Source organism: Desmodus rotundus, chromosome 3, assembly GCF_022682495.2.
Source record: "Desmodus rotundus isolate HL8 chromosome 3, HLdesRot8A.1, whole genome shotgun sequence".
In the NCBI taxonomy this organism is placed as follows: Eukaryota; Metazoa; Chordata; class Mammalia; order Chiroptera; family Phyllostomidae; genus Desmodus; species Desmodus rotundus.
The window spans coordinates 55,608,015-55,623,144 of NC_071389.1; the positions used below are offsets into that span (position 1 = coordinate 55,608,015).

Genomic DNA, 15,130 nt, shown 5'->3' on the forward strand with positions numbered 1-15,130 from the left:
TATATTTTTCTATGTGAGGTCTTCTGGTCAAGACGGAAGTGTAAGTAGACACACTTCACATCCTTGGACAACCACAAAAAAGAATTACAACTAAATCTCAAAATAACGTAACACCTAGAACTGTCAGAAAATCGAACTGTATGGAAGTCCAACAACCAAGGATTTAAAGAAGCCACTTTCATCCAGATGGGTAGGAGGGGTGGAGAAGCGGAGACAGGGTGGAGAGACACAGAGATGCAGTGTGGGGTGGACAGGCAGTGGTAGCGGCAAAACAGGCACGAGCAGTCCCACATTCACTTGTGATGGATAAAAATCTGGAGGGTTACCTTGGGAGCCAGCGATCCCAGCCCCAGGCCAGACCGCACAGCCTAAGGTTCCAGCGCTGGGAAGATAAATTACCTTCACTTCTGGCTGTATAATCCAATGGGGGTTGGGCCAGAGGAAGAAACTGTCGGATTTTCAGAAAAAGTCTCTTAAAGGACCCGTACCATCTTAAAATGTATATAAACCCACCCACTCTGGGATTTAACACAAGGACAACAGCTGGAAGGGCGCCAGTTGCATAGGGGGAGTGGGTGAAATGACTAGAAACGGGACGAGTGCCTGGCAAATCCCAGAGGGGCACAGTCCCCTCTCCAAGCCCTCCTCCCACACAGAGCCACAAAGAGTGAATCGGGTTGCTCCACCCTGGTGATTACCTAAGGCTCTGTCCCACACAATTTACAGGTGCCTTTTACAGGGAGTCAAAGCAGCTCTACCTAAAACACAGAAACAAACACAGGGAGACTGCCAAAATGAAGAGACAAAAAAATATGGCCCAAATGAAAGAAGAGATCAAAACCTCAGAAAAAGAACTAAATGAAAAGGAGATAGCCAACCTATCAGATGCAGAGTTCAAAACACTGGTGATCAGGATGATCGAAGAACTCACTGAGTACGGCAACAGCACAAGGGAAGAATTGAAGGTTACACTAAGTGGAATAAAGAAAAACCTACAAGGAACAAATAGTGAAGGGAAGAAAGCTAGGATTCAAATGAATGATTTGGAACATAAGGAATAAATAAACATTTAACCTGAACAGAAAGAAAAAGCAAGAATTCAAAAAAATGAGGATGGTATAAGAAGACTCTGGGACATCTCCAAACGTGCCAACATCCAAATCATAGGGATGCTAGAAGGAGAAGAGGAACAGCAAGAAATTGAAAACTTATTTGAAAAAGTAATGAAAGAAAACTTCCTTAATTTGGCAAAGGAAATAGACGTACAAGTCCAGTAAACACAGAGAGTCCCGACCAAGTTGGACCCAAAGAGGAACACACCCAGACACGTCACAATTAAAATGCCAAAGGTAAAATATAAGGAGAGAATCTTAAAAGCAGCAATGAAAAGCAGAGAGTTACCTTCAAAGGAGTAACAATACGACTATTAGCTGATTTCTCAAAAGAAACTTTGCAGGCACGAAGGGACTGGAAAGAAATATTCAAAGTCAGGAAAAGCAAGGACCTACATCCAATATCAGTCTATCCAGCAAAGCTATCATTTAGAATGGAAGGGCAGATAAAATACTTCCCAGGCAAGGTAAAGCTAAAGGAGTTCATCATCACCAAGCCATTATTACATGATATTTTAAAGGGACTAATTTAAGAAAAAGAAGATCAAAACTATGAACATGAAAAAGGCAACAAGTTCACAACTACCAATACCTGAATCTAAAAAACAAACAAACTAAGGGAACAACTAGAACCAGAACAGAATCATAGGTATCATAGATATGGAGATCACTTGGAGGGTTATCAGCTGGGAGGGGGGAGGAGAAGAATAGGAGAAAAGGTGCAGGGATTAAAAAGCATAATTGGTAGGTACAAAATGGACAGGGAAATGTTAATAATAATATAGTAAATGGAGAAACCAAAGAACTTATATGCAAGGCCCATGGACATAAACTAAAGGGGGGTTGCTGAAGGAAGGGGGCACCAGGCAGAGGGGGAAAAGGGGGAGAAATTGGGCAACTGTAATAACATAATCAATAAAATATACCTCTATATACATATATATATTTTTTTCCTACGTGAGAGATTGGAGGAATGGGAGGAGACAAAGGAAATTGGAGAATTTTCAGGAGCATGCAGAAAGCCTAATAAGCCCAGATGAGAATTTTAGCTCTGATCCATGATACACTGTGTAGTCCATATCCTCAGACCTGGAGTGTAGACTAGAGTTGAGGAGCACAGAGAGGTGGAGAGGGCAGCGGTTGACCAGATAGCCTAGTGGGCCTGGCGAAGGCAGAAAGAATGGTGAACTGTTTACTCTGTAAGAGGATATTAAAAGAATCATGGCTAAAAGTTACTCTGGAGCTTTTAAAATCTCATTTTACTCATAATGTATACTTAAAATCATTATTCTGATAATATTTATCAGTTAAGAACTTCGAAGCAACTGCATTACAACAGCTTCCCTACAGCTACTGAGGTAACTTAGCCCTCACCACACTTGGATCGTGGTACCTAGTGAAAAGGTTGCATAACTCAAAACTGTTTATCAGGATTCTGAAGAAAACTATTAAAGTTAATACTTTGAATTTTATAGCTTCTCATTTTGTAAGTTTATTAAAGTGATAGTGATACAAATGAATATACATAGGAGTATTTCTTGCAAGCATAATTGTGAAATGGGAGGAGGGGCCCTGTGTGCTCAGTAAAGCAGCAAATTCTACAGGAGTTTATAGATGCAGAAGTGTTGACTAATGTACGTAAAAGTATGAAACTGGGAGGACATGATATAAAGAGTGAAAGATTGAATACTTGGAAATCAAGAGCTTCCAAAAGATTAACCTTAAAAATTTCTGTAAATGTCCAATAGCAGATTTAAAAGCAGAGTACAGACAGTTTATTAAGGGAATAAAAGTTGAGTCAAAGGAATGGGATCTTTTAAACTTCTCAGTTCTGATAATTACTACTTGGATATTGAAAGTCTTCCCATGAAGGCTTTTGGGTTTGTTATTTAATGGGCATTGAGCTAGCACTGGAAAGGAACCAATCTCCTGCCATCTGGGAAGGGAGCACAGAATGGACCAGATGTACAGAGGAAAGTCTGGGTGGAAGTAAGAGAAGTGCGAAATGTGGACTGAGAATGGAAGTCGTCATGTTAGGCTTCTAACTGGAAGGTTGGGGTATGGTGCATGCTGCCTTCCGGTCTGTATCCGGTGTGGTCGATATTAGAACCCTCCCTGTGTTTGCAGATAGCAAAGCAGGCTGGACCAACACAAATCCTATTCCAAGGCTTTTGTTGAAAGTTTTTGCCAAGAGGCTATTAACATGAGAATAGGGATAGCGTCTGTCTATTCAGTGCTGTATCTCTCAGTGCTTAGCAGAGTGCCTGGCAAAGTTGACGCTTAATAAATATTGGTAATGCCTGGTATATTCTGTCATATTCCCGCATAATGATAATTATAATAGTCATATATTATATCCAAACACGCCTTAACTGTTTATAAAGTGCTTCACCTTGAAACTGGCGGAATTTACTTATTCAGTAAACAATTATTATATACGAGTCTTCTACATGCCAGACACGTGCTAAGTGCTGTGGATACAGTGGTGTACAAAATACCATCTCTGCTCTCAAAGAACTCACATTCTGGTAAAGGGGGTACCATACACTGTGGTCCATGCTACACAGTCAGGGTAAGCATGGGGTGCTATAGGAAACACACAGGGGAAGCACCTAACCTAGTCTTGTAAAGTCAGAGGCTTCCTGGCGAAAGTGACCACTTACATAAGATCTAAAGGATGAGTGGGAGCTAGCTAAGGGATTAAGGGAACCAGCAGAACACTAAGCTGGGGGAGCCGGCTGTGCCAAGTTGCAGGTGTGCTAGTATTTCAGTGTGGGTGGTCGAGTGGGAGGGGCGTACGGAGAAAGATGAGGATAAAGAAGTAATTTAAATTGCCAAGGTGTACTGAATCACTAAAGAAAAAGTATAGAATGAGGAGAAAATAGCAAAGAGTAAAACCCGGGGCAAACACAAGTAAGTGAGAGAGGCAAGGAAGCCCTCCAAGGAGACTGGGAAGGAATGGTCAGAGAAAGGAAAATTCAGGGAGGGAATGGAGCCACGAGCAAGCAGGATTTCAGGAATGGAGGGGGGACAGAGAGAGTCAGATGTAGCAGTGAAGCTCAGAAGGAGGGAACTGTCCATTTTATTTGGCAATGTAATGAGAAAATCATTAATATTTTACATATAAAACTGAAGTTCACAGAAGTTACCTGGCTTGTCCAAGACAATACATCTAATAAGTGACCTAAACAGCAACTCTAATTCAAATTTTCAGGCTGTAACTCCATTGTTTCTATCATCGCTTCTTAATGTGTTTGAAAAATCAACAGTGGAAAAATTATTAGGCTATATTTATAATTCTATAAATAGCAATAGTTTGCCACAAAGGTCCTTAAAGCAACAAAAGTTGGACAACTTCAAATTATTTTGAATTAATTTTTTATTAAATTGAAAAATGCAAAAGATTGTAAATTTTTGTATAAAGGTTTAGGAAAAGTTATGACAGAATTGAACCTGTATATGTCATTTGTTCTGAATTTTTACTTCAAAATACACATTCTACCACTAATAACTATGATCATTTATGTATTAAGCAGCTATTATTTAGTCCAAGACATGGTCCCTAGTTGGTTGGTATAAGAAAGGGAGACTCTGCCCTGGCTGGTGTGGCTCAGTGGATTGAGCGCTGGCCTGTGAACCGAAAGATTGCCAGTTTGGTTCCTGATCAGGGCACATGCCTGGGTTGCGGGCCAGGTCCCTGGTTGTTCAAGAGTCAGCCAATCGATGTTTCTCTCCCTCTGTCTCTCCATCCTTTCCTCTCCCTCTAAAAATAAATAAATAAAAATCTGTTTTAAAAAGAGAGAGGGAGGTATCTTTGGCAGAGTAGAAGTTGAGTGTGCCCTTCTGGGAGGAAAGACATTAGTATTTAGGGCATTGCAGAGTGAGGCTGGAGAGAGGGTAGAAGGAGACAGAAAGCAGAGGATTTAAGGGAAATGAAAATTTTCAGCTGCAGTTTAGAGAGCAATGACTTCATTCCTTGACTAAAGGACTTCCATCATGGATTTATGATTTAGTGTTGAGATTCACTAAAATGTATGACATTCAGCTAATGTTTGAACATTTCAGAGTCCATGTCGTGACTTTGTTGAAATCAGTTAATACATTAAAAAGCCTTCATAAAACTAAAATTCTCACTGCCGTTATACAACTAAAAGTGAATTCGGTTGCTGTAGGAGTACTGAATGTTAAATAATGTTAAATCATGTTCTGTTCTGTGAAATAATGTTCTGTTGGATAAGAAATTCAGAAGCTTTCTGTACTTTTCACAATTTAGCAGAATGATGAGCTATATCAATATTTTTCTTAATTAAAAGAATACCAGATGTGTGAATACTGTTACTTGATTCTTCACTGTCCGTGTTTACAATAGTAAGAGTGCTACTTGCATGTCACCGACGTGGGCACTTTAATAATCAGAGACAGCCCCTGACTTCATCAAGCATGAGTTCACTAAATGAACTCTAAACCACAACCATCTGAGATAGCTGCATTGCACTGAGCACCTGAGAATCATTTGAAAACCTAGCTCTGTTCTGCCTAACTCCAAGTAATTCCAAGAGATTAACTGCCAAGCATGCATCAATTTAAAAAGAAATAAAGTAGCTTAAATAAAAACTGTGCTGCTCACATGGGGCAAATATCTCTTTCTCAGTTACCCATCACCATGTTCTCCTGCTTGTTGCCAGCTAAAGATTACAAATTCACTAAATATAGAACATACTGTCAGGCATGCTCTTTGGGCCTCCAACATATTTCTACTGCCTAGAATTGTGACTCTCAAATGACTGGATTAAAGTTTCCATCACTTACACCAGTAGGTAAAACCTGATAAACTAGTGGGTGTTCCCCCCACACCTTCCTCCTCACCAGACACACCAGTTGTGCTTTCTTGGCATCAGCATAATGCAGTGGGTGAGAATGCAGATGCTGTAGACAGACTCTGCCTATTGTTATCCTCTGTCCACCACTCATTGACGGTGTGGTCTTAGGCAAGTCACTTGATTTTTCTAAGTCTCCGTTTTCCCAGGTGTAATAAGTTACAGAAGACTTCAAATCCTATTAGATAAGCTCCAGAATATTAGTCTTGTACTAATATTTTAATAAATTTTGAGTTACCAGGCTTGGGGTTTTTTTTTTTTTTTTGAGACGGTTTGATAATAGAATTTCCTTAAAGGGTTATTGTGTAGAGTAAATGAAATAATGCTTGTCAACTATTTGGCACATTACCTGGCATACAATAAAGGCTTAATAAATGTTAGCTTGGATTATTTTCATCATTCACTTTTTTCATGTTGTGATCAAGGGGTGTGTTAGGGAGATGGTGGGTTTAGGTCAGACGATGCAACCTGTACTGTTGACCTTGGCTTAGCACAGAAAGCCCACTGAGTTAACAACTGAAATACGCTGTTGTTTCTACCTGGCAGAGTCACACCTTTCAAAAATTGTCTCTAAAGGAATCCTGTAAGTATTTATCTGTCTTATTTTGAAATTATTTTCTTCAGCATAAAACTATGTAAGAGATATGAGTCCTATTAGTTTGTAATTTATACGTTAAAAAACAATTCCATAATACAAAAAGCAAATAAACTTATTTTGGCAAAACTTTTTTATCCTCAAAAGGTAGAACACAGCAAACTGTTGACAAAGGATCACTTGCTTGTATTTTAACCAAAAAAGTTAAGGGTTAATAATGTTTAAATTTTCACTGACTTTCAAAACAAGAGCTCAGAATACTGAAATGACATTTAAAGAACTATTCTAAGTGGTTTTACTCAGTAAACTTTAAAAAGTAATCTCATTTTATTCTAATTCTATAAATAAGTCAAGATATAATTTGAAGGTTTTGTTGAAAAAAAATTACATGAAGAGAGCTGGCTGATTCATTTATTTTCCCGACTATTCTTGACAGGCTGATTCTTCACTGTCACCAAGGCACACAGTTTTCTTTCATTTCACTAGGAAGAAAAAGGCTTCTTGAAGTTCACTCTGGCCAATTAATTTGGCTAAAATTACCAGTCCCTATAATCCCATGTGAGGTTACTTAAATTTTCTTCATACTCTTTGGTATTGCTTTCTCAAATTACACAAACAATATGTCCATGTATGCTCACTTGCAGGGAAATGTAAGTTTTTACTGAAGAGGATACATTGTAGTGAGGGAGACCATGAGTAATGAAAAGAATCAAAATTGTTGGTACTTAATAATGTTAGGTGTGTTTCTAGAGTCTTTACATACGTTACCTTATCGAATTCTAACTAGGAAGCAACAGAGTTGGAATTTGGATTTAGGTCTGATTATCCAGTTGTGGTAACCAAAATGTGAGGTGAAGGCTTGCATTAGTATGGGGGCAGTGGAACTAGTGAAGTAATAAATAAGAACAGATTTGAAAGAAACATTCACACATCATGACAATCTATTAAAATTTAGGAGATACGGAAAAGAAACCAGAAATAACTACGGTTTGAGAAATGAGAATTAAGAGTAGGTTCTCTTGGTTATACAAGAAGAAATATCTAAAAGGTAACTCTAGATCGGAGCGAGTGGCTCAGCTAAGCAATAGGACTAGAGCTACTTGTTATTTTTATCTCAGGCACATAAAATTAGATAACTTATAAACGTTGGTTAGTGAAACACGCTCATCCATGTATAGCCTGCTTTTATTAGTTAATCGTTGTTAATGATGCGTAAGCACCCGCAGACCCATTAAACAACAGTAGTTAGGGTCTTGTTGATAGTTACGTGGAACCGAGACCCACTCACTCCCATCATCTTGTCTCCTCCCACAAAGAAAACTTTAGCCCCAGATGGCTTCACTGCAAACGTTTAAGGAAAAAATACCAATTCTGCATGCACTCTTCTAGAGAATTAAAGAAGAGAAAATACTTCCCAGCTCATTCTGTGAGAGAAGTATTAGTCTGTTAACAAAAGCAGGTGTTACCAGAAAATAAAACTCCAAACCAATATCCCTCAAAAACATGGATGCAAAACTTTTTTTAAACTTAGTTGTTTATTTTTTATTTTTTAAAGACTTTATTTATTTATTTATAGACAGAGGGGAAGGGAAGGAGAAAGAGAGGGAGAGAAACATCAGTGTGTGGTTGCCTCTTGTGCGCCCTGTACTGGGGACCTGGCCTGCACCCCAGGCATGTGCCCTGACTGGGAATCGAACCTGCGACCCTTTAGTTTGCAGGCCAGTGCTCAATCCATTGAGCCACACCAGCCAGGGCTAGTTGTTTACTTTTTAAATATTTTATTTATTTATTTTTAGAGAGAGGGGAAGGGAAGTAGAGAGGGAGAGAAACATTGATCAGTTGCCTCTTGCACTCCTCAAATCAAGGACCTGGAATGCAAACCAGGCATGTGTCCTGATAGGAATCAAACCAGTGACCTTTCCATCTGCAGGACAATGCCCAACCCACTGAGCCATCAGTCAGGGCAGAAGCAAAAGTTCTTAACAAAATTTTATCAAATTGAGTCTATCAGTATATCAGGAGGATAATGCATCATGACCAAGTGAAGTGTATCTTAGAAATGGAAAGTTGATTTAACATTTGAAAATAAATCAATGAATTCACCATAATAAAGATAAAAACCATATGATTATCTTAATAGACATAGAAAAAACATTAGATTAAATTCAACATCCATTCCTGAGATTATGCCAGCACAATAGGGATAAAAAGGAACTTAATCTGATACAGGGAATATAAGGAGAAATCTATAGCTAAAATCATACTTAAAGGTGAAAGAACATTTTTCCCCTAAAATCAGGAACAAGGTAAAAAGTCTGCTGTCATTCTTCTATTTGACACTGTGCTGGAAGTTCTAACTAGTACAATCCACCCAGAAAAAGAAATAAAAGAAATCCAGATTGGAAAGAAAAAAAATCTTCAAAGATGATATAATTTTCTATGTGGAAAATCTGATGGAATCTAAAAAAATTCCCCAATAGAATTAATAATTTCCTTTAGCAAAGTAGCAAGATATAAGATCAGAATGAAAAATAAATTATATTTTATTATATACTGGCATGAAACAATTATCAGTTGAAACCTAAAAATGATGCCATTTACAACAGCATCAACAAATACGGAATTATTTAGGGATAGATCTCACAGAAGATATGGAAGACTTGCAAGCTGAATACTACAAAACATTTCTGAAAAAATGTAGAAGATGTTAATAAATGGAGAGACATACTGTACTCATGGATCAGAAGACTTAGTGTTGTGAGGATGTCAGTTCTTCCCAAATTTATCTACAGATTCAATCCCAATAAACATCTAGCAGGTATTGTTACATAAATTGCAGATATGATTCTAAAATTTATATGTAAATGCAAAGGACCTAGAATAGCCAAAACAACTTTGAGGAAGAACGAAGTGGGAGTTACACTACCTTTTTCAAGGCTCTTTATAAAGCTTACTAATAAAGACTGTAAGGTACACTAATCAAGGCATAGTGATGATAACTCAAAAAAAGAAAGAAAACAGTGTGGTGTTGGCATCAAGAGAGACAAATAGATTAATGGAACAGAATGGAGAGTCCAGAAACAGACCCACACATACATGATTACTTGATTTTCAACAAAGATGCAAAGGCATGGCAGCGGAGAAATGATACATTTTTTTCAGTAAATAGTCCTGGAAAAATTGTTTTCCATATGAACTTGCACCATATACACAAATTAACTCAGACTGGATCAAAGACTTAGATGCATAAACCTAAAACTATAAAACTTCTAGAAAAAAAATGCAGGATCAGTTCTTTGTGATTGTAGGTCAGGCCAGTGCAACACTAAAAGTACAAATCATCTAAGTAAATATTGATATAATGGACTTACCAAAATGAAGGACTTCTGCTCTTCAAAGACTCAGTTAAGAATATTTGCAAGTCATGTATCTGATACAGGTCTTGTATCCAGAATATATAAAATATTTTCAAAACTTAAAATGGAAAAATATATAACCCAGTGATAAAATGGGCAAAAGATTTGAATAGATGCTCCACCAAAGAATTTTTAAAGATAGAAAAGGAACACATGAAAAGATGTTCAATACCATTAATTATAAGGGAAATGTAAATTAAACCCATAATGTGTTGTCACTAAACACCTTTAGAATGTCTAATATTAAGAAGGCCATACCAAGTGTTGGTGAGGATGCAGAGAAAGTGTAGCTCTCATACATTGCTGGCGGGAAGGCAAAATGCTACAAGCACTTTGAAAACAATTTAGCAGTTCCTTAAAAAGTTAAACCTATATCTACTACAAGTGCTAGCCAACACACTTTATTTACCCAAGAGAAATAAAAAAGCACATATCCCCAGAAAGACTTGTACATGGATATTCATAACAGCTTTATTTGTAATAGTAACTGGAAACAACCTTACTGTCCATCTACAAATGAATGATTAATAAATTGTGTATGATAATAGGGAATAAAAGGAAATGAACTATTGGTATATGCAGCAACATGGATGAACCTCAAAATAATTATGCTGGGTGTAAGAAGGCAGGCAATAGAATACATACTATATAATTCCATTCATAGAAAATTTACACCAATCTACAGTAACAGAAAGCACATCTGCCAGGTGATGGGGGTGGGAGAGGCAAGAAGGGGAGGGAGGTCAGGAGTATGAGAATATGTTGGGCACTGAGGCATGGATTCATTATTTTGATTGTGCTGATGGTGTCATGGATACGTACATATGTCAGAGCTTATCAAATTGTGCACCTTTAAAAAGTATAGTTTATTGTATGTCAACTATATCTTAGAAGAGCTGTTTTTTAAAAATTTTAAAGCCAATAAATAAATTACAATAAAACTCTAAAAACTATTCAGCTAATCCAGAACTAGGCAGGAAAAGAGTAATAGAGGAACAAAAAAAGAGGGGGCAAATAGGAAACAAATAGTAAATGGCAGTCTATTCATATAAATCATTACATTAAATGTTATTAGACTGAACGCTGTGGATTAAAATCAACTCTGATATTATCAGAATTTTAAAAAGCAAAGTCCGATTACATGCTGTATCCAAGAGATGTACTCTACATGTAAAGACAGAGGTGGACTGAAAAGAAATGTCTAGAAAATTATATACCATGCAAACTAAACTTAAGAAAGTTGATGTGGCTGTTTTAACGTATCAGATAAGTTCAAGGCAATGAGGTAAGACGAGGGAAATTTCATACTGACAAAAGGGTCAATTTAAACAGAAGATATTATAATGTATATGTGCTTAAAAGAGTATGAAGTTACATGAGACACAAATGACAGAATTAAAAGAAGAAATAGACAATTCCACATGGTCAAAGATTGATAAAGCTAGGCAAAAAAAAAAAAAAAAGTGAAGACATAGAAATTTAAATAACATAATCAACCACCTTGACCTGATTGATATGTATAGAATAATACATCTAATAACTACAGAACATAAATTCTTTGCAAGTGCACTAGATACATTCAGGAAGCTGTTCTGGGTCATAAACTGATGCGGACTCGGGCCAGCAGGGTCCATGCGTTGTGGCTGCAATGCACAAATTCGCATGGACTACAGAAGTCCTGTGGGGAAAAAGGGACGGCATGGCTGCTCTCTAAGTGAGAGAGGGCCTCGACCCCTGCCTGCACAGGCTTTTATTGCTTTTCTGGGCACATTACATGGATGGTCCTCATTTACTATGCACAGGTTCCTTTAGGTGATTACCTTTTACAGATAACAAAGGAAAGAATGTTGCTAATTACTTCAAAGAAAAGGATGTTGCAGATGCAAGGGGAAAAGTGGTTGAACTGGTTACACTCCATACTTGGGAGATTTAGCACAGACTTTAGGAATTTACTTTAAAGATATGCAGTAAACATTTGCTGCCTCAATTCAGGGTGAGGGAGTTTTAGCAAAAAGCATGCCTCAAAGCAGCCTACGTGCCATGCAGGCCTGATTCCCCATGGGAAAACCAATCTGTGGGCCTGGCTCCTGTGTGCTGACTCCCTCTCTCCAGTTTTCTGAATCGGGGACTGGGCTACATTCGCCACTGCCACGTGGACCAGTTCCCTATAATGAACTTACAAAGATCTTTAAATACCATGCCTATTGTACCTCCTATACCCTAAATATTAGGGAAAGAAGCTGAGGGTTATCACAATTTAGTACTTGCCTGGGTCATGTCAGTATTTCTTACGGGGCAATTAACATAGTATTACTGTTTACAAAAATGCATGGCATATTTTTAAAAATTAAGTCATTACAAATTCTTATTCAATCAATATTTTTTTCAGGTGCAGAAATATATAAAGTGTTATAATCACCTTGAAACCACATAGAGCAAACATGAATGACATTTCCCAAAAGGCTGAGGTAAGACTCAAAAGTTAAAACAAAATGGGGGAAACAAGGCTGGCTGTAGAACTGCTGAAAGGGCAGCCGTTTCATGGGGAGCTCGTACTGAGAAGTCATAGTAACAGTGCCAAGATGTAAAACATACGAAGAAGTAAAATTCATAGGCTGGTCTTGGACCCAGTATTTTCCTCTGGGTTCTAATCTAGGAATCACGATTATTAAATCTGTGAATGCGAATGTGAAGTGGATATGATGGTCAGCATTTTGAGTAGAGTTTTAACATCTTGGTAAGTCTTAGGAACATTCTTTTTTCCCAGTATTAAGAAAATGGGTTTAGCATATATTCTTAGGAGAAAGCAGTAATTCACTGTCAGATGTGGGTCCTTCTGAGCATTTCCCCCAGCAGCTGCAGTAAAACTTCTCATAGCCATTTTCTGATTCTTGGCTGAAGTTACAGACAGTTGTAGTAAGAGGAGCTCATCCCCAAGTTTGGTGACACCCCAAAATTATAAACTTAACCTTAAATGGCCAAGGACACCATAAGTGTTAACAGAGGCTGGGTATGCCACAGATTAATTAAGCAATTTGCCATTATTACTAGGAGAAAGGGTTTGGTGTCCTGAGACACTGAAGTTTTATTTACTGAAACTTCTTTTAGAGATCAGCTTAATTTTCAGAAATGATGAAAATAATTTACTTCCATGGTTTTATAGTGGAGAAAAATCCTTTCTCCATTCTTTTACCAGATGCCTCGTTCTTTGGGGCGCTCTTTTGCCATTTGGGAATTTTCCTCTTAGAGCTCATCCGACTTGGAATGATAGAGCTTTCTTACCCATGCTCGATGTTGGTTTGTAGAGTTCTGGGTAGGCATCACAGCAGTAACAATGCGAGTCGCTGCTTGTGCGCAGTGACCCTGGCATACCTCAGCCACAAATGAGGAACGAAGAACTGGCCTTCAGCTTTGCCCATATTAGATAGACATGGAGACAAGTAAGAATATTAATATGTGAATTAGGCTTTCAACTTTAAAGCCCACACTTTGGTTTATTTTCTACTTCATCTAATTTATTGAAATTATTCTCGGTATCTGTTAAGTAAGTGATGGGAGTAGGATGGTAAAATACAGCTTGTTTTAAATTAAAATTCAGTATTCCATTTTTATATTTTACTAGCTTTCAGCTTTAGTGGAATGCACTTACAAAATGGAACTTCTGTACTATATATTAATAAAATTTTTACTCATATTTTCTGTAATTTCCTTTTTTACACTTAGACTCAGAAAGTATCTAATCAGATTTTAATGATTAAAATAAAAGTTTCAAACTCATTTCTATTTTATGTTTCAACAAGTATTTCTTATATTGCTTATTCTGATCTATCTTTACCTAATTTCTTTCTGTTTTATTTTTTTAACTTTCTTCTCTTTATTTTCCTCTAATGAAGATTCTGCTTTCTTCATCTAAACCTGTCCCAAAAACCTATGTGCCAAAACTTGGCAAAGGTGATGTAAAGGATAAGTTCGAAGCCATGCAGAGAGCCAGGGAAGAAAGGAATCAAAGGCGATCTAGAGACGAAAAGCAAAGAAGAAAAGAACAATATATTAGAGAGAGAGAATGGAACAGGAGAAAGCAGGAGGTTATTATATTTGATTCTTGTGCAAATAATCACTTTCATCTTTTAAATGTACATTTTATTATTCACATTAACCATGTTTCATATTAACTCTAATTAAAATTATTTTATGTATTTAAAAACTAATTTCAAACTCTGCATATAATGTGTTTTAGTTTAAGTTTGTGACATATTCATATAATTTACTTAACCATCCAGATTAAAGAAATGCTTGCTTCTGATGATGAGGAAGAGGTATCTTCTAAAGTAGAAAAAGCTTATGTTCCAAAGCTAACAGGTAAGAAGCCTGAAGGGTAATTTGTCAATGAAATTGCAAAAAAGGAAAACGGCAAAATATCAAGCATGTTTCATATATTCTCAGGAACTGTTAAAGGTAAATTTGCTGAAATGGAGAAACACAGACAAGAGGAACAACGGAAGAGAACAGAGGAGGAACGAAAACGCAGAATTGAGCAGGATATGTTGGAAAAGAGGAAGATACAACGTGAATTAGCCAAAAGGGCTGAGCAGGTATACACTAAATACTAAGTTGGTATTCGCTTTAGAAACTAATCGTTACTTTAACTAATTAAAATATTTTCATATAACGTGAACCTATTAAATAGCAGATAAGTTGAAAACAAGATCTTAAGCACAAATACATATCAAATGCCCAGAAAGTCAGAATGTGCCTATGTGAAGATTGAATACTGAGGTGGCTTTTGTTATATACCATCTTATCCTAACGTCCACATTCCTAACACTGGGCACATTGTTTATTTTTCTTGATACGTTAAAGGATTTTATAAAGATGTAAGGTAATTTCACATTTAAACTATCCACAAACACTTAATAAAATGCTGGTCTTTTAATAGCAGTAAATAAATACTTAGTTATTATCAAACACTAAGACATAATTAGCATATCTTTCTACTCAAGACTTTGAGACCAGTTAAATCACATTTTCTTTAATAATGGTATTATTAACTAGTTTTAAGTTTTTTAAGTTGGGGATGGTAATAGGAGAGGGGAGCAAATGTGTGACAGCCATTTCCTTTATGTAACTGAT

The 15,130-nt window shown here is 37.0% G+C and overlaps 1 protein-coding gene across 7 annotated transcripts in view; it reads left to right on the forward strand.

Annotated features, from left to right (window-relative positions):
• The window catches only part of NEXN (nexilin F-actin binding protein), a 58,479-nt gene that overhangs the window by 9,837 nt on the left and 33,512 nt on the right, over positions 1 to 15,130 (forward strand). For 4 of the 7 annotated variants that reach the window (XM_053919898.2, XM_053919893.2, XM_053919892.2 and 1 more), the window contains exons 2-5: positions 12,390 to 12,468; positions 13,894 to 14,085; positions 14,281 to 14,359; positions 14,444 to 14,592. In XM_053919898.2, coding sequence (XP_053775873.1) covers positions 12,442 to 12,468; positions 13,894 to 14,085; positions 14,281 to 14,359; positions 14,444 to 14,592 — 447 coding nt within the window. In that variant the 5' untranslated portion in view covers positions 12,390 to 12,441. The remainder of the gene's footprint in view (positions 1 to 12,389; positions 12,469 to 13,893; positions 14,086 to 14,280; positions 14,360 to 14,443; positions 14,593 to 15,130) is intronic. The other 3 variants (XM_053919896.2, XM_053919895.2, XM_053919897.2) reach the window with 1 other exon arrangement.